The sequence below is a fragment of the Protopterus annectens genome, chromosome 4.part1 (genome assembly GCF_019279795.1).
Source record: "Protopterus annectens isolate FY-2018-M chromosome 4.part1, PAN1.0, whole genome shotgun sequence".
NCBI classification, from domain to species: domain Eukaryota; kingdom Metazoa; phylum Chordata; order Ceratodontiformes; family Protopteridae; genus Protopterus; species Protopterus annectens.
In genome coordinates, this window is record NC_056734.1 from 807,185,647 (window position 1) to 807,212,246 (window position 26,600).

A 26,600-nucleotide genomic window follows, 5' to 3' on the forward strand; every position below is an offset into this window, starting at 1 on the left:
AACATACTTTGCAATGTGGTTGTGACTCTTTAGAGGCATCTTGCAGGGCTGCTGTCACTGGGTCTGTTCTTAGAAGGGTGCTTGGCTTAAGGAGCCAAAGTTGCCATATCATGTTAAAGCTAAATTACTGGATGATCCCTTAAACCAAGACTGCCTGTTTGGCAACAAAGCAGAAGTAGTACTTAAAAAGATGGAAAAGCTAAATCTATGCAAACTGTTAAAGATTTCCTGCAAGTACAGCCTCCCAGATTTAGTAGGCATTGACCTTCTAAGAATTGGTCCTTTCCTGTCTCTTCCAGGCTTTCTCAGTCCAAACACAGGAACAGCAGACCACCTAGGCTACAGTCTCAAGGTACTCACAGGCCTAAGCAGTGGGGGGGTTACCACTTCCAAAGATGGAAGTAATAAGACACTCCCCTATGGTAAACTGTCACAGTGACTTAACCTTAAACCTTCCAAGCCCTGCTCAACCGTCTGCTCCTTTAGGGGGAAAGATCGCCCTGCTTGCAAAAAACTGGGAACTCATTACCCAAGACAAATGGGTTTTAAATATAGTTTCCCAAGGATACAGATGCCACTTCCACACCTTACCAACCCCAAATGGTTGGCCAGACCTACCCACAAATCAGTGGGCAGAGGGTCAATAGCAGGTTCTCTCTCTCCTAAGTATCAGGGCTATTCAATCTGTCCCAGCAGAGGAATGGGGGCAAGGTTTTTACTCGAGACTTTTCCTGGTACCCAGAAAAGAGAACTCCTGGCGTCTTATCCTGGACCTGTCTATTCCATCCCAAAATTCAAAATGCTAACTCTTCATCAGCTGCTTCCCATGCTAGGCAAAAATGCCTGTTTGGCAACATTGGACTTAAAGGAAGCTTACCTGCACATCCCAATAAGGGAATCTTGCAGAAAATACCTATGCTTCAGAGCACGCTACATGCACTATCAGATGTTCATCGTGTTTCACTGTTGCAATCATGACTGTAGGGTTGTCCCCTGCCGGCAGGCAGTCCTCGGTCGGCCAGAATCCCAAAGTCTGCGTCCGGCGTCGGCTGTTCAACCATGCTCCCTGACGTCAGAGCGCCAGGAGTATAAAGCTGACAGCCGACACCATCTTCTCCAGTCTTTCTTGCCGTGCGGTGATAGCAGTTCGCAAGTGCCGGTCGGCTGACTCCTGACTATTTTTTCTTATAAACTTCAGTCCGAAGATTTTCTTCTCCACTCAAAGCTAAGTACCCCGTTGGGGAAACTTTTTTCTTGCTCCACTCCGATGTTAGAAAAAGTTAATAATTGTATTTCTTGTGGGAAGCAAATACCTCATAAGGATTTTCATTCTTACTGTATTCCTTGCTTAGGCCCTGACCACGACGTAGCTAGTTGTCGGTTTTGTGCTAGATTCAATCAACGTACAATTAAGCGAAGGTACGATTTTGCTTTTCATTACTTCGGTAGGCGCTTTAACTACAAAATGTCGTCTGATACGGTTCCGGCTACTGGAGTTCACAAACGTCGCAAGGATAAAGACAGGCCTCCGAGGTCCAAATCTGATGATAGCGCACAAGCGGAGCCAGCTTCAGGTTCGGCCGTCATCAGTGAGGCACTTTTGCAGCCCCTGTCGTCGGCCATTTCAGAACCGATGGCCGAAACGGACTCTCATGAGGAGCCAACCAGGCCTTTAAATATTTCTATTGCAGGACCTTCGGACAATGCTCCTTCGGATGGGTCCGGAGCCGCTGTGCAGGTACCGGCTTCCGAAGGGGTTTTCAGGCCTACTCAGCTTCTAATAAAGGCAAAGCCAAAGGCAAAGACTCCTAAGTCAAAGACTGCAACACAGGCCTCTTCTGAACCGGCTCCCAAGTCACAGAAACAGTTACTCAAGATGGCGGAGGATTTACTTACTGTGATTAGGGGTTCACATCCCCCTCCAGATAAAAGGCCAAGGCAGGATGTTTATTATGATTCCTCTGATCAGGCTTCTGTTTCTTCAGTTTCTTCTTCTGACCAGGAATTTTCTTTCCCTCCTTATGAGGATTCTGATGGTGAGGAATCCATTCCTTCAGCTTCTCCCCCTGAGGATTTCTCTTTTGGGAAAACTTTGCATGAAATGAGGGAACATTTCCACTGGGAAGGACAGGAGTATTCGGACTCTAAGAAAAGACTGAGGGATTTTCTTCTTCTTCCCCAACATAGACCCCTGGCTATTCCTCCTGTTTTGGATATTGTGGATGATGCCTTTTCGGAGGCTAACTTAACCCCTGACTCTTATCCTCCTGCTCCTGTTAAGCCTGATAGATATTACAGGGTTCCTGATTCCCACCAGTTTTTATACAAGAACCCTTCTGCTGACCCTGAAACCATTTCTCAGGGTCCTAAGGGAGTTAAGGCCACTTCTGCCAAAAATCCCATTCCTACTGAAAAGGATTCTCGATCCTTATAAAGATGGGGCAAAAAAGTGTACACTTCTGCTACTTTGTCCATTAGGGCTTTAAACTGTCAGTTTCATATGCTGAAATACCAGCAATTTCTCTTGTCTGTTTTAAAACAAAAGCTTACTTCCATTTCTGCCTGTGCAGATGATAAGGAATTACATGACTTATTGCATGCCACTGAACAAGTTGGGAAGCATGGTTTACACTGTGATTTGATGCCTTGGAGGCTTCTTGTAGGGCTGCTGCCTCCGGCACAGTCATTAGAAGGCATGCATGGCTAAAGGAACAAAATTTGCCTGAACAAGTAAAGGCTAAATTATTGGATGCTCCTGTTCAGCATAATGTTTTGTTTGGATCAAAAGCTGAAGAGGTGATTAAAAAGATGGAGGATAAGGCGAAATCCATGCAAACAGTTAGATTTCTTACAAGTACAGCCACCTAGATTCAGCAGGAATTGGCCTTTAAAAAATTGGTCTTTTCCCACTTCAGACAGGCCTCAGAGGGGTAGATATAGACGCTCCAGAGGAAGGTCTCAAACACAAGCTTCTTATAGACCATGACAGTGGACTGCTTCCACCCCTAAGGGAGGAGAGGACAGGTCACAAACTCAAAGGAAACAACTCAATGACTCCCTCTGTTGGGCTACAGGAACTTCTTGCCTGGAAGCCCCTCTTGGAGGAAAACTGTCTCTCTTATCAAAATTGGACTCAAATAACCCAAGACAAGTGGGTTTTGGATGTGGTTTTAAGAGGTTACAAATTCCATTTTCATACCTTGCCAAGGCCAAGCGGATGGCCAGACCTTCCAAAACATCAGTGGACGGATGCCTTAAACCAGGTGGAAGCTCTTTTGGCTATGAATGCCATAGAACTGGTTCCACTTTCAGAGATGGGACAAGGTTTTTACTCAAGGCTCTTTCTAGTCCCCAGGAAGCAAAACTCATGGAGACCCATTCTGGATCTGTCGGTCTTGTACACCTTTCTAGAGATTCCAAAATTCAAGATGCTTACTCTACAGCAGCTACTTCCAATGCTGTCCAAAGATGCATGGATGGTAACTTTGGATTTAAAGGAGGCATATTTAAACATTCCCATCAGGCAGGATCGCAAAAAATACCTCAGGTTCAAGGCCGGATCGAGGCACTTTCAATTCTCTGCGCTGCCCTTTGGATTGTCTACTGCGCCCAGGGTCTTCACCAAATGCCTGGCTCCAGTAGTAGCTTACTGCAGACTCAAGGGAATTCAAATTTACTCTTATCTGGACGATTGTCTAATTCAGGCAGACAGCAAGGATGTCTTACTCCAGCATCTAGAATTTGTACAGAACCTCCTCAAGTTCCTGGGATTCTCTGTAAACATAAAAAAGTCAAATTTGACACCATCACAACAGATAACTTTTCTGGGTGCTCTTCTAAACACCACAACCCAGACGGCATTTCTGACATCCAAAAAACAATTACAGCTGGCTTCAACTTTCAAAACCTTGGCAACTTTAACTCAACTATCTGCAAGGAAATTCCTGCAGGCTTTGGGTTACATGGCCTCCTGCATCCTTCTCGTACCATATGCAAGACTACACATGAGGAAAATACAGTGGTACCTAAAAAGTGTATGGTCTCAGCATTGCCACAGTTTAGACATACTGATCTCCGTCCTTCCTTGCCTTCAAAAGGAATTTCTTTGGTGGTCCAGGGCATGTGCTCTAAACAAAGGGAAACCCTTCCGTCTGCCTCCTGCCACTCAGATTCTAATCACGGATGCCTCGGATTATGCTTGTGGAGCCCATTTTCAGGGCAACTGTCTGCAGGGCCTTTGGACAAAGGATCAGAAGCACCTGCATATCAATTTAAAGGAAATGTTAGCCGTTCAGAAAGCTCTATTGGCCTTCAGGAATCTTACAACCAGGACAACTAATACGGACAGACAACACCACAGTTATGTGGTACATAAACAAGCAAGGGGGATCTCATTCCTACCCCCTTTGCAGACTAGCCATGGATCTATGGAACACAGCTCTAGCTTGCAATCTGGATCTTCAAGTTCAGTTTCTACCAGGGAATCAAAACTTCCTGGCAGACAGTCTGAGCAGAAACCTTTCGGATCCACACGAGTGGATGCTGGACACCAAAATATTCAGGATGATAACAGCAATCTGGGGATGTCCTCACATAGACCTCTTTGCATCCCATCTCAATCATCAACTACAGAATTTTTGCACCAGGACTTTCCACAGAGAAGCTTGGAAAGTGGATGCCCTGTCATTCAGTTGGAGGAACCTCTCGGGGATATGCCTTTCCGCCTCTTCCTCTTCTTCCACGGGTCTTATTGAAGATAAAACAGGACAAGCCCAAGATGATAATCTTGCTGGCTCCAAATTGGCCTTGGCAGTTTTGGTATCCAACTCTAAAAAACCTATGTCTGGAGCCCCCTTGGGTTTTACCTCAGTCTCCGAACCTTCTGTCCCAACATCAGGGTCAGGTTCTACACTCAAATGTCAGAACTCTCAGCCTGGTGGCCTGGTTAATCCAGGGCCTTTGATTTCTTCTTTCCTACCCAAGCAGGTTATGGATGTCATTTTAGAAGCCAGATGTCCTAACACTAGAAAATCTTATGCAGGAAAATGGAAAAGATTTTGTTCCTGGATGCAGGCTCAGGATTCTGATCCTCTTCTTCCTAACATTACCTTAATTTTACTTTACTAGACAGATCTCTTACATAAGGGTCTCTCTTTCTCTTCCATTAAGATACATGCCTCTGCTATTTCTGCTCATTGTAATACAGACCCTCCCATCTTTTCCCACCAGCTCATGAGACAGTTTCTCAGAGGAGCTAAGAACTTAAGACCTCCTAGATCTCCTCCCATTCCTGCTTGGGATCTCAACTATGTTTTGGAAAAACTAACCTTGCCTCCTTTTGAGCCTGCTGCCTCTTCTGACATCAAGTTTTTATCTTGGAAGACAGCTATCTTGTTGGCCCTAACCTCTGCCAGGAGAGTTTCAGAGTTACAAGCTCTTATGGCTGTGGAACCTTATATTATTTTTCATCAAGACAGGGTATCTTTGAGGACTAATCCTACCTTCATGCCTAAGGTGGTTTCCAAAGTGGCTTTAAATCAAACTATCCACTTGCTAACCTTTTTCCCCACTCCTCAAAATAAAGGGGAAAGGATCTTACATTCCTTGGATGTACACAGACAACTACGTTTTTACCTGGACAGAACCAAGGACATCAGAAAATCAGAACAATTGTTTGTTTTGAAATGGCTTTACCTTGGGAACTTGAAGCATAGGAAACGGACCATTTCTAAATGGATTGCTCATGGATTCAGATTTTGTTATTCACACCATGGAAAGCAAAACCTAGGGAGTATACGGACTCATTCCACCAGAGCTGATGCCACTTCTGCGGCCTTCCTCAGGGGAGTTCCTACCAAAGACCTTTTGGAAGCTGCAACTTGGAGTTCAGTGCATACTTTTTCTAAGCACTACAATCTACCTCTCTAAGTCTAGGGCAGGCTTTGCCTCTGCAGTCTTGCAGGGCCTTTTAGCCACCCCTTCTTCTTTATGACCACCTCCCTTTCTTTCAGCTTTGGGATTCTACCCTACAGTCATGACTGCAACAGTGAAACACGATGAACATAGTACAGTTGTGTACACCTACCATAAATGTAGATGTTCGAGTGTCTTCACTGTTGCAGTCTGCTACTCCTCCTGTCCCCTCTTATTTTTACTTTTGTGTAGTTCCATTTTTTATCATTCTTCTGAGGTGTATTTGCAAAGGTTATGGGACCTTTTTCATTTTGGGACTCCTGACATCTGGGGCAAGAAAAACTGGAGAAGATGGCGTCGGCTGTCAGCTTTATACTCCTGGCACTCTGACATCAGGGAGCATGGTTGAACAGCCGACGCCGGACCCAGACTTTGGGATTCTGGCCGACCGAGGACAGCCTGCTGGCAGGGGAGAACCCTACAGTCATGACTGCAACAGTGAAGACACTCGAGCATCTACATTTATGGTAGGTGTACACAACTGTACTTTCTCTGCACTGCCCTTTGGCGTATCTACTGCGCCCAGGGTATTCACAAAGTGCCTAGCTCTAGTCATTGCATTCTGCAGGCAAAGAAATATTCAAATATACCCATACCTGGACGATTGTCTAATTCAAGCAGAAAGCCAGGACATACTATTAAATCATCTAGCATTTGTAAAGAAACTGCTAACCTCACTGGGGTACACCATAAACAAAAACAAATCTCGCCTAGTACCCTGCCAACAAATTGTATTCCTGGGAGCAAGCTTGAACAAAACTTCCCAGATGGCCTACCTCACACCAGAGAAACAAGTTTGACAGCCTACTTCAAACTACTGGCCCCAAAGACCCAGCTATCTGCAAGGAAAATACTCCAAGCCCTGGGATTCATGGCCTCTTGCATCTTACTAATTCCATGTGCAAGACTGCATATGAGGAAACTACAATGGTATCTAAAAAGCCTATGGTATCAACATTCTCAGGACCTGGAATCAATGGTTCCTACCATTCCTTGTATAAAGACAGAGTTCCTTTGGTGGGAAGAGGCCTGCTACCACAACAAGGGACTGCCATTCACTCTACCCCCTGCCACCCAAGCCCTAACAGACGCATCAGACTATGCATGGGGGCTCACTTGGCAGAGCAGTGCATTCAGGGCAAATGGAACCCAAGTCAAATGCACCTGCATATCAGTCAAAAAGAAATGTTAGCTGTACAGAATTCTCTGACAGCTTTCAAGGACCACACTCTTCCAGGACAATTATTGGTAAAGGCAGACAACACCACTTTTATGTGGTACATAAACATGCAGGGGGGAACCCACTCGTACCCTCTCTGCAGACTAGCCATGGCTTTGTGGAACACAGCCTTGAACTTTCCAAGTGCACCTACAAGCTCAATTCCTGCCAAACAAGCTACATTCACTGGCAGCCAATCTAAGCAGAAATCTCATGGACCCACACAAGTGGAAACTGGAAGCAAGGATATTCACAACATTTTGAGAAATAAATTGGGGAGCCTAGCGATAGACCTGTTTGCCTCCCCTCAGAACTACCAAAAGGACAAATTCTTCACATGGACTCACCACAGACAAGCTTGGAAAGTGGATGCCCTGTCCTTCACCTGGGAAAAGCCTCTCAGTTTATGCCTCTCCCCCTCTGCCTCTCCTCTCGAAAGTTATGCTAAAGATCAAACGGGACAAACCAAGGATAATACTCAGTATTCTTCAATCCTTAACAGAGATGCTCCACAAGGGCCTTTCCTTCTCATCTATTAAAATTCATGCCTCAGCCATTTCAGCACATTATAATACTGAGCCACCCCTCTTCTCTCACCCCCCTGCTGAAGCAGAGGGCTCAAAAATTTAAGACCACCCAGGAGAGCCCCTACTCCAGCCTCAGACCTTAACTTTGTATTGGAAAAAGTCACACGAACCTCCTTTTGAGCCAGCTGCAACTGCAGAGTTGAAATTCCTTTCTTGGAAAACACCCTTCCTTCTAGCCATCACTTCAGCAAGAAGAGTGTCTGGATTACAGGCCCTCATGGCAGTGGAGCCCTTCATCATCTTCCATGCAGACAGGGTGTCTCTCCGGACCAATCCTTCCTTTATGCCCAAGGTGGTATCCAGTGTGGCCCAGTCCATTCATTTGCCAACGTTTTCTAATCCACAGAACAAAGAACGAATACTGCACTCTTTGGATGTGCACAGACAACTAAGATTTTATTTGGACAGGACTAAGCCTCTCAGGAAAACTGAGCAGCTGCTTGTTACCTTTGCTGCAGGGGCAGAGGAGGAAGGCCATTTCAAAGCAAACCATTTCTAAGTTGATAGGCCGTTGCATTCATTTCTGCTATAAGCACCATGGAAAACCTACCCCACAAGTGGATAAGATCACATTCTACCAGGGCTGCATCTACTTCAACAGCCTTTCTCAGAGGTGTTCCTACTAGGGACATCCTAGAAGCTGCTACCTGGAGCTCTGTACATACCTTCACTAAGTATTACCACTTGCCTATTTTTTCTAAATCCAGAGTTGGTTTTGCCACTGCAGTCTTGAAGGGCTTAATAGCTGGTCCTAATGCTCTCTGACTGCCTCATCCCTTCCTTAGCTTTGGGAATCTACCCAAATGTAATGACTGCAACAGTGAAACATGAAGAGCATAGTACAGTTGTGTACACTTACCGTAAATGTAGATGTTTGAGTGTATTCACTGTTGCAGTCCTGTTTACCCTCCCTCCAGCCCTGTGATTTCTATTGGCTGTACCTTTCTTCTTGTTTACTGTATTTAAGCTTTCTGGTGTATTTGCTTTTTGTTGGAGGTGTAACCTTGTATAGAATTGCTTCCCATTATGGGGGCACCTGACAACTGGGGCAAGAAAAACTGATGTAATGGTGTTGACTGCATGCTTTATACCCCTGACTACCTGACGTCATGGAAGAAGAGACAGCATCCAACGCAGGACCCAAGACTTTGATAATCAGGCCGGCTGAGGGCTACCTGCAGGCAGATAACCCAAATGTAATGACTGCAACAGTGAATGCACTCGAACATCTACATTTATGGTAAGTGTACACAACTGTACTTTTCTAAGCAAACCATTTCCTCTTGGATTTTTAAGGTCATTTCCTTCTGCTATTCTTTTCATGCTAAACAGATTTGTGCTTCAGTTCAAGCTCATTATGTGAAAGCAGTAGCCTCATCTGGTGCTTTCTTCTTGGGTTTAGATACTAGATCCATTTTTGAAGCTGCTACTTAGTCCTCTGTCCACACTTTAATATTACAAGTTGGATGTCATTTCCAGAGCTAGGACAGGACTTGCCAGGCCTGTTCATGGTTTGTGGAGGGCTTCTCTGTCTCTTCCTCCTCCCATCCCTTACAGTAGCTTTGGTACTCTCCCATAGGTGATGAATACTGCAACAGTAATATGGAAGGACATGGTACATACCATAACAGTAGATGTCCTTTTCACTGTTGCAGTATTCAGACCCTGCTTCCTGTCCCCTTATCCATTTTTCTTATGTTGGGAACAATTTGTTGTCCGAGTGGTCTTTGCCACCTTGCCTTACATGCTGCTCTTTTTTTTTTCTCTCTCGTGTATGTGCATGTTCTCCCTGTTCCTGGGGCACTTCAGTTCTGACTGTTCAGCGTAGGTATGTCACTTTTATGCCCTACACCTGAACGAGGAGCATATGGTTGCTCTGCAATGCTGGGAGGATGTAAAGGCTTTGGTATACTGGCCGAATATTGGTCTGTCCTTGGCAGAAGACCCAATAGGCGATGAAAACTGCAATAGTGAAACAGGCATCTACCGCTATGGTAAGATTTTACACAAGTGTACTTTTTTGAAGGTCATTCATCAAGGTTTCAGATGGCAGTGGGAGGAAATTCCTCTTTTCCAGGGGGTCATTCCTAATCCTCCATGTCAGATTCTGTTTCCATCCATTCTTCTTCACAACCTGTCCCAAGGAGTGATAGAACCATTTACCCCTTCCCAGGTGTGGAAGGGTTTTTATTCCAGAATGCTGCTCTTGGTACCAAAGAAAGGAGATGCTTGGAGACCAGTTCAGGATCTTTCTTTTCTAAACTTGTTTTTTGATAGTACCCAAGTTCAAAATAATGTCACTTTATAACTTTTACCTCCTCTTCCAAGTTTCCTGCTAACACTAAATATGAAAAATGCTTATCGCATCCCTATTCATCCAGAATTCAGAGGTTTCTTCTTGTGTGTCTGGATCACATTATCTGTCAGTTCTCTGCTTTACCCTTTGGACTATCCACTGCAAGAAGTGTGTTTTCAAAGTGTCTAGCTCCAGTTTATGGGTCATTGCAGGTTACAGGTTATCTATATTTTTTTCCATATCTAGACATCTTGCTTATCTTTCCAGAGTATTTTTTCAAAGTGTCAGGAATCTCTGTCTTGGGTGAGAGAGCTCTTACATAAGCTGAGATTACAAGATAACTTTCAAAAGTCGTTCTTGACTCCTTCACACAGGGTTGTGTTCCAGGAATGTCAGCTATACACCTCAAATCAAACCTCTTTTCTTCTACAGGAAAAAAATAGATCTATACCTATTTTTAAAGTTTTCCACACAAACTTTGTTCACTGGGAGGGAATACCTCAGGATTTTGGGTCTCATGGCTTCTTTAATTCTCATCATACCCTTGGCAAGACTCCACAAGAGAAACAGACAGTGGTATCTCTAATCTCTGCAGTCCTAACACCAACATGCATTGTCTTTTCAAATCCCAGTAATGGGGTTGATCAGAAGAGAAGTTATTCAGTGGAGACAACCGATGTCCTTATATCCAGGAATCCAGGTCTTCCTTTCTCCCTCCCTGTTCCAAAGTAATCTCTCATCACAAGTGCCACAGACTTTGCTTCAGGAGCAGGTTCTGGAGGGATAAAAGTGCAGGTTGTATCAGACACCAAGGACAGACGCAAGCGCATAACCCACAGACGCAAGCGCATAACCCACAGACGCAAGCGCATAACCCACAGACGCAAGCGCATAACCCACAGACGCAAGCGCATAACCCACAGACGCAAGCGCATAACCCACAGACGCAAGCGCATAACCCACAGACGCAAGCGCATAATTATCTAGGAGATGTTTGCCCATCAAGACACTTAACTCTCTGAATCATCTTCGGTCCTGGGACCTCTTCTGTTGCAGACAGTACCACAGTCTTGTGTTACATCAAGCAGGGATGGAAGCAAGTTGACTAACCATGTTGACTTGGGAAATAGCTTCACTGCACAGTCTCACTCTACAGACATCTGCAGATCTGTCGGAGCAAAATTGTGTGGCAGATGAGCTGAGCCAGGACCAGGGTAGACCCTCAAAATTAAAACTAATTCATCTATAGGGAGTTCAAGTAGACTTCTTTGCCTCTTCTCTGAACAATCATCTGGAAAGATTCTGTTCCAGGACTGCATACAAGAAGGCCTGGAAGACAGATGCCTTTTCTTTTCCTTTCCTTGGACTGGAATGCAGCTACATCCTTTTCCACCCTTGCCACTAATATCCAGGGTTTTTCTGAAGGTTTAGGAGGAGTCCCCCTAGATCATTGTGGTGACTCTCTTCTGGCCCAGGCATCAGTATCTCCCTTCTTTTGGAAATGACCAGGTGCAATTACTAAAAGCTTTCTCACAGATTGGATCTACTCATACAAGAGCAGGGGTGTTTGATACACCCCAGCATCAGTCTACTTCAGTTGACTGCTTGGATTATAGGGTTTTAATTCCTTTTGGACATCTGTTTACTGAGGAAATGCAGCAGGTGTTAATAGAGGCAAGAATGCCTGCTACTGGAAAATGATAGTTTAGCAAATGTTCTCTGTTTTTTACAATATTTGCGAGTTACTATCCTAAGGCCTTTCTTACTCCTCTGTCAAGGTTCATCTCTCTGCCATTTCAGCATATTTGCTCTTGGATCCTTATTTTTTAATGCAGTCACATGTCAAAATATTTTTGGAAGGTGTTTTGCACAAGAGGCCTTCAAGAAAATCAGTGCCCCTCCTTGGGATCTTAATTTTGTGTTAGAGAAGCTAACATTTGTTCCATTTGAGCCAGCTAACCTAGCTGACTTGAGGTTCTTAAAATGGAAAAAGTTTTACTGACTTCTGTGACCTCTGAAAGAAGAATTCTCTTGAATTCCATGCTCTTATGGCATGTCAGCCCTATCCCTTTTTCCACAGGTACTCATTTTTTTTTTGATAACTAATGCTTTTATGCCTAAAGTGGTATCCAGGTTTACTTTAAGCCAAACTGTCCATCTCCCCATTTTCTTTCCTAAACTTAAAAATGAGGGAGAAAGGATACTCCATAACTTGGATGTCCACAGACAACTCTGGTACTATCTTGATAGATCTTCAAATCTTAGGATCAATTGTTAATTTCTTGTGATGGTAAGAAGGGGCGACCTGTGTCAAAACAGACTGTTTCTAAATGGTTGCCTAAAGCTATAAGTTTTTGTTGTACTCGTAACAAAACTGTTCTAGACAGGTCGATGCCCACTGTACCAGGGGTCATAGGTTCATAGGTAGGTACTAAGTTATCGGCTCTAGAGCCTATACAAGCCTAGCCAAAAAGGTATCCTGGCTTTCGCCACCCAAGAAAATTATTTTCCTGTGCCCCTGTCAAGCAGAGCCACAGAGGTGATCCCCGGGGTGAATTTCCTATTTCCCATCTAAGCAAGATTTTTCTTGGAGTGCTAATGTGGAGCTTTGTTTGATATAGATAGGTAGTTTGTTCCAGAGTATGGGAAGTCTCTGGGACAGGAATCTATCCCTCCAGCATGTTCTGTTTATTGTGTTGACAAGGTTTAGGTCCCTAGAACATGTAGCTCGGAGGGATTGGGATTTCTTTAAGTGGAGCATGTCCAGCAGCTCTGGGTTTGACATAGCTTTGTATGTTAGGCAGAGATCGCCTCTGTGTAGGCGATATGCGACGGAGTAAAGCAGGAGTTTTTTGAGACTGTCTGCGCTGGGCATCTGTTTGAGGCTGGTAATACTCTCTGTGAGGTATTTCTGTGGCCTTTCCAGTTGTAGATGTCTTGTGAGGTACATACCAAAAGGGGCATTGTACTCTATAATAGGTCTAATGAGTGACGAGTAGAGGGGAACAATGACCTCTTTTTTTTCCTGGATGAGAAACCTTTTGTGATGGTGTGCCGCGTAGAAGGATTACCTGACTACTGTGGCGATTTGATTATCTTATCTATCTTATCTTGTCTTTTATCACATTATCTCTGTTAAGTAGACTACCAGCTATGTGGTAGCTCATGGGTGCAGATTTTATCAAAGGGGATGACAATGCACTTTGACATTGAGCTTGAGGCAATGGCTTTGACACCAGGCATCGGTCTCAGTGAGGCCCTTTTGTAGGATGTCCACATCGTTAGGAGTTTCAATTATGGCTCCTAGTTTGTAGTCATCTCCGAACTTTGTTAGCCTGTACTTCAGAAAAGTAGATACCAAACAGGAGAGGACCCAGGACTGAACCCTGTGGTACTCCACTTGTCACTGGTCTGAAGTCTGATTTGGAGTCTGCTGCTTTCACAGTGTGCCTTGGCTTCATCTGTGGCTTTTTGGAAAGAGTTGAATTCTAAACGTATTCTAGTAGCTCCTACTTGGTCCTCTGCACGAACTTTTACAAAGTACTATAAGCTCGATTCCTTCTCAAGGTCCAGGTCGGGCTTTTCTAGCACCATTCTCCTGTGGCTTTTGGACTCTATTCCTTCCATCTCCCAAATTTAGTAAAGCTAGAGTAAACTAGCCATATCGTTAAGGCTACTGCAGCAGTGATCTACAGTTGTGTAAGTCAACCATAACAGTAGCTTTTTGAATGATCACTGCTGCAATAGCAGCTGTCTCCCTTCTATTCCCCTTGATTTTGGTGTGTTTTTTATGCCAGGGTGTGGCCATTTTTTTATGTTGTCCTTAGCATTGTCCTTTCAGGACTCAGCCTTCCTGTCTCTGCTAGGAAACCTCTGAAGGGCTTGGCACCCAAACTTATCTTTTAGTCTGCTCAGCTCGAGCTACCTGACAGTTTAGGAGTGTGGAAGGTGTCCGGAAGTTGTGGAAGTTGGCCAGTTATATCCTTGAAAGTATATAACCCATAAAGCTAAGGGTACTGCAGCAGTGATCATTCGAACATCTACTGTTATGGTAAGTTTACTTCCACAGCTGTACTACTGAAGTTGATTTACAAGAAATAATCATCCCTTGTGTATTTCTGCCAGAACACTGTGTCACAATGATTTCATTTAAACAAGTTGTGTACTGCTTTCTGCTGTGTGCTCCTCCCACGTTGAAACATTGTCACATCTAGTGTCTTCTCAATAGTAAATAAGTGGTAGAGGACATCAGTACACCCCCATCACAGTCTGAAGACAACAGTTGCTTCAGGGAGATCCTCAAATGCAAGGATGTACAGGTTTTATAATTATAAAGGGGATGAGGAGGAGCAGAAACCCGAAGCAAAACACACAATTTACATTATAATTTGGAAAACTGAAAAGGGTGAAGTGTCAGCACTGAAGTGTTTATCAATTTCAAACTGAATTTGCAAAAAAAGACCCTTATAACAAGCTAATTAAAGGGCATAATTCTTAACATGTGAATGTGAACAGTCCATAATGAATGGCAGTCCAGAATGGTAGTGGAAGGCTTTCCAGAATGTTAGTCGCAGGCCACAAGCCATATATTTCACAACTTAAAAATATAGCCTTTATGCTAACTCCAAAATATCCTCACTAAAGTATGCATAGAAATTGTATTGCAAACACAGTACATAATTATCATGTAAACCTTGTTTAACAGAAATACAAGGAAAAATAGTGATAAAAAACATGCAGTTTTGTGACGCATTATAGTCTGTGGGCTGAAAAAAAATAGTTTTTGGTAAACAGATTAATATGTTACGTCAAGACGCAGTGTTACACAGGTTACTGGAAGTGGCTCCTGGAATTTTTTTCTATGGGTGAAATTGCTGGAGACATGCTAACAAGTAGTTTTTATAACTCTCTTGATCCAAATCTTTGGGTTTCCAGTTTGCATGCTGTCTGCTAGAGGTACATTCCCCTGTGGACGTTGCTGTGTTTACCCTGTAATATTTTTTTCCATGTATTAATGGAGTATGATTTACTGCTGTTCAGAAAACGTACGTGTCAAGAAGTGTCCATGCCTTTTGTGCAGGAGAGACCGAAAAGTTTGAAGTGTAGGTAAGAGGAACATACAAGGGACATTAATAGCACAAAATGTAGAAAGTCCTCTAACTGCTGTGCTGAAAGCATACTCAAGTAAATATATTACAGGCAACAATTTTAGAAAACGTTTTGATGGAAGGGGAGGCAGAACAATGCATTTTGGCTTGAATTTACAATGCATTTGAAAGATTTTGATTGCGCTTGATCTAATTGGTTCTTGTTTTAGTTATGTTTTATTTGTGTATTTGATGTGCAGTGTTTATTTTGTACTGTTTACTGAACATGCTTTTTTCTGTGTTTTATTCTCCCTGGCACATGTAAGTGGGAGGCTCCAGTGGCATAGGAGGTGGTCATGCCTTCATGAGTAAATACTAGGCAAATAGTCTGCAGGTTGTTACATGTCTAGCCAGTATCAGGCAATGATCAAAGGTGAGAGTCAAAATCCTGTACCGTGTGTCTGTAACCATTATGCCAGCCTCCTAGTATTTTGTGTTAACTATGTTTGTACTGTAGAGAAAGAGAAAATATGAAATATGACTGTGACTTTAAAGTATTCCAAAGAAGTCAAACACAGACATAGAATAGATAGACTGTGTAAACCAGATGGTTTAAAAACTGATGCTTGGTAGTAGTGTGAGGAAATGTTTTTTTTTTTCTCCCAGTGGGGAATACATACATGAATGGTTTGCAATTTAAAACATGATTACTGACATAACGGCATTTTTTCTTTGTTTTTTTTTTTTTTTTTTTGGGGGGGGGGGGGGGTTAAGAAAACCAGGCTGTGGCCTAGAGAGATGTAGGATCTATAACTTACCCTTTCTGTTAGGGCAATGTATAGATGAGATGTTTTGGTGGTCCTTATCTGTTGTCCTTAAGTCTATCTCGTTGATGTAAACCTTTGATATACAGGAAGTAGGTACTGCTTTCTTGACAGTTTCTCTCCCCTCATTGCAGGTGGGAGTACATGGAATTCGAATTGAGTTCTACAACGAGAAGGGAGTGAAACGCACTGCCACGTACTTACCTGAAGTTGCCAAGGAACAAGGTAAGTACACAAGTGTTTGAGAAAAACTGGAAGGGAAAGTTAAGGCCTTGTGTCTGCATTAAAAAGCTACTAATGGTTTAAACTGCTGAATGATTAATTATTTATTGCTTCCAACCTTGGTCTGTCAGCTCTGACTTGTGTTTTTTTCTGTATTGCATGATGACTTCAGATGTGTGCCAGTTTGTAAGCGGTCTGCTTCTAGAGCACAGAATGCTAATTTCATTGTGAGAGATAATAGAAGTGTTGTATGCTCCGAAATGAGCTTATAGTAAAAAAGCCACTAATTTTGAACATTAGTGACTGAATACTACTAACAGTCTCTCTTAAGCTACACAGTTTGTTTCCGTAGCCTGTACTGGTAGCATAGAGGGATAAAACCCTAACTATAGCTCATGGAATCTGAATGCTATTGGTAGTTTAAGCGCTTTGCAGTGCAGTCATGTAGAACAGAAGTGCCCATGGTTAGTTAAGGAGAGAGGGTGGGTGCTTCTTTCCCTTCAGAATGGAAGAACTAGTGTCAGTCTGTCACTGCCTCTTTGCCCCATCTGTTAAGCATCTGGGGGGGGGGGGGAATCACTGATAGATCACTGTCTGGTGTTCATTACGGTGCCTCACAAACAGGCATTTGGAAAGAAACAGCTACATTCTTTAGGGAGTGGGATTTGATATTAAAGATACACTTTTTGTGTTGTATAAGCAGCACCACTTTCACACCTTGTTTTGGCTCAGGTGATTATTTTATTTGTTTGTATGACTAAAGTAGGCCTTTGGGAACTGACTTTGGAGGCATTCTATAGTGGGCAAGTGCTGATATTTTCTGTTCTGAGAATCCCAGTCTTGGCACAGTTGTGCATATCTTTGCCACAATGCTCATGGGCATTTGTGTTTTTAGCCATATCCCATTGTGACATCACATATTTGGTTAGAAGGGAGCACTCATAGTCTTCTACTTTTCAGTTATTTCCATTTCCTCATTGGTGGTCTTTGTAGGACCAGAACATTGTGTTGTTAGGTTGTAAACCAGGACACTCTGGCACTGCTTTTACTGTCTGTGAAGGAAACACAAAGAACCATTGCCTTAATTGTTGGAATGTATATCCCTGCTTGCAAGAAATGAAAAGAAAAGTTTGAGGCCTTCATCGACTCCTTGAAAATTGCAACTATGGGGAATGCCAAGGGAAGTGACTTTCAGGAGGATCCCTTACTCTGTTTTTGGTCAGTTCCAGACTAATGGTCATTTGTCATAGAAAAAGAATAGATATCAAGCAAAACCTCCTCCTGTGTGTTACAACTCTGAATCAACCTCATGTTCCTTACTAGTTGGGGGGGGGGGTCTCCTTTTACTAGTGAGTCGTTGAGCTAACACTCATTATTACCTGATAATGTGAGCTGAGATGTAAATGCCTGGCAACCACATTGGTTATGTGCCCTATGGTGGTCAAATTACGTAGTTTCATCCACTTAAATGCATTCTGAACATTATGCCTTGCCATCTCCCATTAAGTGCTCCATAATATACCCACAAGGATCAAGAGTTCTCGGGCATCACTTGCATCCTTAAAATTCATAGCTTTGAGGGGAGAGGGGTTCCATCAGTCCTACACCATTTCAGTGTACATGGATGACCAGAATTTACAGATATGGACATCATCTGTTATCTGGCAGGACTTCCCTTCATTTGTATGTGAACTTAACTTTAAGAACATGGATTTGGCACCAGGTCATGTGCAGGCCTCTCATGTGTATGGCATTGCCATAAGTGTAATTTTTCAGCCTGACTACCTTGAGAAAACTAAAAGAAAAATGTGAAGCTGCCATTAACTTTATGAAAGTAGCATCTTGTGGAGAAATACACAGAGTAGTAATTGACGGGAATATCCCTTCTGTGAGTTGTGCCAGTGCTAGACTGATGAGAAAATATAGGGTGAAGATGTGCTTCCTGCATTACCAGTGTTAATCTGACAAGAGCTCATTGCTCATCTTGCCAGGAAACCCTAGGATGCTGTCTTCTTGGAGCACAAGAAGCACTCCTTTATCCCCTCCCCCCTTTGTTTCTTTGGAAATTTGAGAATATAGCGGTCCGTTACTTTGAGATGGATAAGGTTAATGAGACTTCCCATCCTTATAGCACCCATGAAAAGGGTCCTCCTCTTTGAAGACACAAGATTATGGAACCTATAATGCACTGGCCTGTAACCCCTTTCTTTGTCAGGAACACTTCTGCCAAACTACATCTGAACAAAAATGACGAGCAGTACCTCAGTGCCCTTCTGTCCTGAAATGGTGTGTGTCCTGATGGATGGGTGCAGTTTGGAAGTATTGATGTTCAGATGTTCTGTTTCACTGTTGCAGTCATCACACTTGGGTTATCTGCCTGCAGGTAGCCCTCAGTCGCCCCAAATACTAGAGTCTTGGAATTTCTGCATCGGTTGATGTCGCATCTTCCATGATGTCAGGTCATCAAGGGTATAAAACATGCAGCAGACGCCATTACACCAGTCTTTCTTGCCGAGAAGGAGCCCGAAGCAGAAACATTTCACAAGTGCCAGCTGGCCGCTACCTGAAATTTTTGTTTGTTCGAGTTTTAGACCTGAAGTCTTCTAAAGCTAAGTACCCCGTTGGGGATTCTTTTTTTCTTGCTCTAACCGATGTCAGAAAAAATTAACAATTGTCTTGCCTGTGGAAAGCAAATACCTCACCGAGATTTTCATTCTTACTGCGTCTCCTGTTTAGGCCCAGACCACGACTTCCCTCACTGTCGATTTTGTGCCTTGTTTAATGCCCGAACCATTCGTCATCAGGCTATTTTTGTAGCTAAATTCTTTCGTTCTCATTCTCCGTATTATGAAATTGCTTCAGTAAGCCATCCGACTACCGATCTTCTGGAAAAGCAGAGAGACCGCATAGGTCAAAAACTGCTGACGACACTTCCGCTAAGCTAGTCGCCAGTCCACCGGTACTCAGTGAGACGCCTTTGCAGCCCCTGATGCCAGCTTCTACAGATTCGCAGGCCTCTGCTGAGACCCATTCAGAGTCTGGTATGCTGCGAGATGCTTCTTTGACTGTGGAATCTGCGGATGTCTCTACCTTGGATGGTTCCGGAGCTGCTGTGCAGGCTCTGGCTTCTGAGGGTGTATTCTGACCTAATTCATATTAAACCGACTTCATTTCCAACTAAAACTACTGAATTTCTCAGGCCCAGAATTCGCACTACACCTAGAAAACCAACATCCAAGGTGCATGCTCAAGCTCCCATGCCACAAAAACAAATGCTTAGAATGGCTGAAGACCTTATTACCCTAATTAGGGGAAGCCAGCCTTCCCCGGCCAAAAGACAAAGAATTGAATTTCTTTCTGATCCTACAGACTAGGAGTCTGATGACTCTGACCCTTCTGATTACCAGGACATACCCTTATCTACCTATGAAGACTCAGATGCAGAGGAATCCATTCCCTCTGACTCCCCTCCAGAGGATTTTTCTTTTGGTGAAACCTTGCATACCTTAAGAGAGCATTTCCGCTGGGAACGCCAGGACTATCCTCAGTCCAAAAAGAGACTCAGGGAATTTTTAGATTTGCCTCAACACAGGCTTTTAGCTATACCCCCTGTCCTGGATATTGTAGATGATGTCTTCTTGGAGTCCAGTTTTACTCCTGGCACCTTACCACCAGCTCCTAGAAAACCTGACCGGTACTACAGAGTACCTGACTCTCATAAATTTCTCTTTAAAAATCCTACTGCAGATCCAGAGACCATTTCTCAGGGACCTAAAGGCATTAAGGTTACTACAGCCAAAAACCCTACCCCTTCAGACAGGGATTCTAGAGCTTTAGACAGATGGGGTAAGAAGGTATATGCCTTTGCAACTCTTGCCATCAGGGCTTTGAATTGCCAGTTTCACATGTTGAAGTACCAGCAACATATTATGGAACTAATTAAACAAAAATGGTGTTACTTCCAGATTGTGCAGAAAATAAAGATTTACAAGAGTTAATGCATTCTGCAAACCAAGTTAGTAAACATACTTTGCAGTGTGGGTTTGATTTCTTAGAAGCATCTTGCAGGGCTGCTGTCACTGAGTCTGTACTGAGAAGGCATGCTTGGCTAAAGGAACAAGTCTTGCCTGACCATGTCAAAACAAAATTACTATATACTCCATTAAATCAGGAGCATTTCTTTGGCACAAAAGCAGAAGTTGTTCTCAAAAAGATGGAAGAATAAGCTAAATCTGTGCAAACCGTCAAATATTTCTTACAGGTGCAGCCACCTGGATTCAGTAGGCATTGGCCTTCAAAAAACTGGTCCTTTCCAGTCCCCCTCAGGCCTTCTCAGTTCAAACCCAGGGGAAACAGATCACCAAGACTACAGTCTCAGGATATGCAGAGATCTAAACAATGGAGTGTTTCCACCTCAAAACCAGGGAGTGGTAAGCCAACCCCATATGGAAAAAGCTCACAATGACTTTCCAATTATCCTTCCCAGCCATGCCCAAGTACTTGCGCCCCTAGGAGGAAAACTCGCCCTTCATGCAAAAAAATGGATGTCCATTACTCAGGACCAATGGGTTCTAAACATTGTGTCCCAGGGATACAGATTCTACTTCCACTCACTGCCAACTCCAAGAGGGTTGCCAGACCTTCCTCCAAACCAGTGGGCAGAGGCTCAAAAGCATGTAATTTCCCTTCTCCATATCAGGGCTATTCAACCTGTTCCAGTAGAACAAAGGGGATAGGGTTTCTACTCCAGACTGTTCCTGGTGCCCAGAAAAGAGGGCTCTTTGCACCCTATCCTGGATCTATCAATTCTCAACACCTTTCTGGTGGTCCCAAAATTCAAAATGCTTACACTGCAACAGCTTCTTCCTATGCTAGCCAAGGATGCCTGGTTAGTCACCCTAGACTTAAAAGAAGCTTATCTGCACGTCCCCATAAGGGAGTGTTGCAGGAAATATCTACGTTTCAGGGCAGGCTCTATGCACTATCAGATGTTCATCGTGTTTCACTGTTGCAGTCATTACACTTGGGTTATCCTGCTGGCAGGCTACACGCAGTCGGCCTGAATTTAAAAGTCCTGGTCGCCTCTTCTCTGACGTCAGTGCACCAGGGGTATATAAGATACAGCCAACGCCATTTTCTCCAGTCTTTCTTGCCGCGCAGTGCACGAAGCAAAAGCAGTTCGCATGTGCCGGTTGGCCAACTCCTGAGATTTTCAAAATTGAATTTCAGATCCGAAGTCTTCAGTAAAGCTAAGTACTCCGTTTGGGAAACTTTTTTCTTGCTCCAGACCGATGTCAGAAAAAGTTAACAATTGTATTTCTTGTGGGAAGCAAATACCTCATAAGGATTTTCATTCTTACTGAATTCCTTGCCTAGGCCCTGACCACGACGTTGCTAGTTGCCGGTTTTGTGCTAGGTTTAACCGACGCACTATTAAGCGTCAGTACGATTTTGCATTTCATTACTTTGGCTGAAAGTTTAACTATATAATGCCGTCGGAACAGCCGACGACCGGAGATCATAAAAAGCTTAAGGAAAAACAAAAGGACAGGAATCCGAGATCCAAAACCGACGACGAAGCCTCCTCTAGGCCAGTCGCCAGTTCTCAGTGAGGTGCTTTCGCAGCCCCTGACACCCACTACCTCAGAGCCACAGGCCGCCTCCAACTCGCACGTGGAGACAACTAGGCCTCTGGATACTCAAGGTATTGGGCCTTCAGAAACTAATCCCTCAGATGGGTCCGGAGCCGCTGAGCAGGCATCGGCTTCTGAGGGTGTTTTCAGACCTACACAGCTTTATATCAAGCCCAACCTCAGCATCCAAGACGAAGACTAAAACAGCTTTAAAGACAAAGAAACAAGTACAGCATTCTCCAGGACAGACTTCCATGCCTAAGAAACAGATGCTCTAAATGGTCAAAGACCTAATTACTTTGATCAGGGGCTCCCATCCCCCTCCTGATAAGCCTAGGCAAGACACCAAATATGATTCCTCTGATCAGGTTTCCATTTCATCTGACTCCTCTTCAGAACAGGGATACTCTCTTCCTCCCTCTGATGCTGAAGAATCTATCCCTTCAGCCTCTCCTCCTGAAGACTATTCTTTTGGGGAAACCCTGCACACCATGTGGGAGCATTTCCACTGGGAGAGCCAAAATTATTCAGAATCTAAGAAAAGGCTCAGAGATTTTCTTTTATTGCCTCAACACAGACCTGTTGCTATTCCACCTGTATTAGACATTGTAGATGATGTATTTTCAGAGTCCAGTCTGTCTCCTGACTCTTTACCCCCTGCACCGGTTAAGCCAGATAGGTACTACAGGGTTCCAGATTCACATAAATTTCTATATAAAAACCCTGCTGCTGACCCAGAAACTACATCTCAGGGTCCCACAGGGGTCAAGGCTTCCACTGCAAAAAACCCTGTCCCCTCTGACAGGGATTCCAGAGCACTGGACAGATGGGGGAAAAATGTTTACACCTCTGCTACCTTGGCTGTAAGGGCTTTAAATTGCCAGTTTCATAAGCTTAAATATCAGCAATACTTAATGTCTCTGCTAAAACAGAAAATGCTGATAAATTCTGAATGTCATGAAAACAAGGAAATGCAGGATTTATTGCATGCAGCTGAACAAATGGGAAAGCATACTTTGCAGTGTGGTTTTGATTCACTAGAGGCCTCTTGCAGGGCCGCTGTTAGAGGCTGTGTCATTCGAAGGCATGCTTGGTTAAAGGAACAGAATCTGCCTGATCATGTTAAAGCAAAATTATTAGATGCTTCATTACAGCATGATACTTTGTTTGGTGTTAAGGCAGAAGAGGTGTTAAAGAAAATGGAGGATAAAGCAAAATCTATGCATACAGTAAAGGATTTCTTACAGGTTCAGCCACCCAGATTTAGCAGGAACTCTGGCCTTCTAAGAATTGGTCCTTTCCAGTGTCAGACAGACCACAAAGAGGCAGATATAGACACTCTAGAGGCAGATCTCAGCCCCAAGGCTCATACAGGCATAAACAATGGGGTAATTCTACCTCCAAAAGCGGATAAGACAAATCACAACCATATAGGAAACAGTCCCAATGACTTCCCACTGCCAATGCCAAGCACTTGTCTTTTGGCAGCACCCTTAGGGGGAAAGCTAGCACTTTTTTCACAAAATTGGCACATGATCACCCAGGACAAATGGGTACTGAATATTGTTTCTCAGGGCTGCAGGTTCCACTTTTACACCCTTCCAAAGGCAAAAGGTATGCCAGACCTGCCACACAATCAGTGGGCAGAGGCACAAAAGCAAATTTCATCTCATGGACATGAGGGCTATTCAGCGAGTACCGCAGCAAAAGCAGGGACAAGGATTTTACTCTAGGCTTTTCTTGGTACCCAGAAAGGACAAAGCATGGAGACCAATACTGGACCTGTCTATTCTAAATACTTTTCTGGATGTTCCTAAATTCAAAATGTTGACACTGCAGCAACTTCTGCCCATGCTGGGCAAGAAGGCTTGGCTCGTAACTTTGGACCTCAAAGAGGCATACCTGCATGTACCAATCAGACAATCTTGCAGAAGATACCTCAGATTCATAGCTGGCTCAATGCACTACCAATTCTCTGCACTGCCCTTTGGCTTATCTACTGCGCCCAGGGTCTTCACAAAATGCCTGGCACCAGTAATTGCATTTTGCAGACAAAGGGGAATTCAAATATATCCCTACTTGGACGACTGCCTTATTCAAGCAGAGAGCAAGGACATTCTACTAAAGCATCTGGCGTTTGTAAAAAGAATACTAATTTGCCTAGGGTACACAGTAAACGAAAAGAAATCAAAACTAGTACCCTGTCAAGAGATAATATTCTTGGGTGCAAGCTTAAATACAACTGCCCAGATGGCTTGTCTCACACCAGACAAACAAAGGCAACTGACTTCTTACTTCAAAAAGGTGGCAACAAAAACCCAGTTACCTGCAAGAAAAATTCTGCAGGCTTTGGGCTTCATGGCATCCTGCATTCTGCTAATTCCATATGCAAGACTGCATATGAGGAAGCTACAATGGTATCTAAAAAGTGTTTGGACTCAACATTGCCACAGCCTGAAACATTACCCTCATTTCCTGCCTGCAACAGGAGTTTCGATGGTGGGCACTGGCCTGTCACCACAACAAGGGACAGCCATTCACTTTGCCCACAGCCAGGCACACTAACAACAGATGCATCGGACTATGCCTGGGGGGCACACATGGCAGGAAAATGTATTCAGGGCACGTGGCCCGCAAGCCAAATGCATCTTCATATCAACCAAAAAGAGATGCTAGCTGTACAGAATGCCCTGACACCCTTCAAGGATCTACTGCATCCAGGGCAACTATTGCTAAAGACGGACAATACTACAGTCATGTGGTACATAAACAAGCAAGGGGGCACACATTCCTACCCCCTCTGCAGGCAAGCCATGACTTTGTGGAACACAGCATTGACTTATCAAGTGCATCTGCAAGCACAATTCCTGCCAGGAAAGACAAATACTCTGGCAGACAAACTAAGCAGAAACCTCATGGACCCTCACGAGTGGAAACTAGATCCACAAGTCTTCAGTTTGATAACAAAGAAATGGGGATGCCCAGACATAGATCTATTTGCCTCCCCTCACAACTGCCAACTACAGAGATTCTGCACAAGGACTTCTCACAAACAAGCATGGAAGGTGGATGCTCTATCATTCAGCTGGAAAACCCTTACAGTATATGCCTTTCCTCCACTGCCTCTCCTCCCCAAGGTACTCCTAAAGGTCAGACAAGAGAAGACAAAAATGATACTGATTGCCCCAGACTGGCCATGCCAGCACTGGTGCCCAATCCTAAAGAGCTTGTCTCAAGGCCCAGCCTGGACTTTACCTCAAATTCCTCATCTTCTGACCCAAGAAAACAATCAGATCCTGCACAGCCAACTCAGAACCTTAAATCTGGCTGCATGGCGAATAATATAACCACTCAGAACACACATCTCTCTAAAGCAGTTATGGATGTTATTTTGGAAGCCAGGAGGCCCAGCACCAGAAAATCTTATGCAGAAAAATGGAATAGATTCTGTGCTTGGAACCAGGCACAAGGAATTGACCCGCTTGTTCCTCATATTCCTCAGATTTTACAATACCTAACTGAGATGCTGGGCAAAGGGCTATCCTTCTCCTCAATTAAGATCCATGCCTCTGCCATTTCAGCTCATTACAATACATACCCACCAATTTTTTCACATCCACTGCTAAGGCAGTACCTCAGAGGGGCCAAAAACATAAGACCCCCAAGGAGAGCACCGATACCTACATGGGACCTCAATTTTGTCTTGGAAAAGCTCACTTTGCCGTCTTTTGAGCCAGCCAATACAGCCGAGATAAAATTCTTATCATGGAAAACAGCTCTGCTCCTAGCAATAACTTCAGCAAGAAAGAGTCTCAGAGTTAGGCATTAATGGCTATGGAACCTTTTATCATTTTCCATCCGGACAGGGTTTCTCTAAGGATAAACCCAACATTTATGCCAAAAGTAGTATCCAGTGTGGCTCTTAATGAAACCATTCATTTGCCTACTTTTTATCCAAATCCCCAGAATAAAGGGGAAAGACTTCTGCATTCTTTGGACATGCACAAACAGCTACGCTTCTACTTGGACAAAACTAAAGCTTTCAAAAAGACTGAGCAACTTTTAATGGCATATGCTGCAAGATCATAAGGAAAGGTTATCTCAAAGCAGACTGTTTCAAAGTGGATAGGACACTGCATTCGTTTCTGCTATTCACAACATGGCAAATCAGTGCCTAAGGGCATTAGGCCACATTCGACCAGGGCAGCTGCCACTTCAGCATTCCTCAGAGGAGTACCAACCATGGCGATTTTGGAGGCTGCAACTTGGACTTCAGTGCACACCTTCACCAAGCACTACCACTTGACTCTTTACTCTAAATCCAGAGCAGGCTTTGCCACTGCAGTTCTGCAGGGCCTCATAGCCACTCCTAATTCTATTTAGACCCAGCCACCCAACCTCAGCTTTGGGATTCAACCCAAGTGTAATGACTGCAACAGTGAAACATGATGAACATAGTACAGTTGTGTACCTACCATAAATGTAGATGTTCGAGTATATTCACTGTTGCAGTCCAGGTTACCTACCCACCATCACCCTTTCTTTGCTGGGACTTATCTGTACTTCTCTATTCTGTACAACCTATGTGGTGTATTTGCTTGTAGATGAAGGTAATGTTTATTTTGGTGAATGCTTTTTATAAGCAATGTTTTTAGCCTACCTTTTTGGGGGCACATGACATCTGGGGCAAGAAAAACTGAAGAAAATAGCATCGGCTGCATCTTATATACCCCTGGCGCACTGACGTCAGGGAAGAGGT

General features: G+C 43.8%; 1 protein-coding gene across 1 annotated transcript in view; it reads left to right on the plus strand.

The window, feature by feature from the left end:
- Window positions 1–26,600, plus strand: part of LOC122801312 (AMMECR1-like protein) — a 1,138,599-nt gene that overhangs the window by 485,039 nt on the left and 626,960 nt on the right. The window contains exon 4 of the mRNA XM_044070856.1: window positions 16,121–16,211. Within this exon, the coding sequence (XP_043926791.1) occupies window positions 16,121–16,211 (91 nt within the window). The remainder of the gene's footprint in view (window positions 1–16,120; window positions 16,212–26,600) is intronic.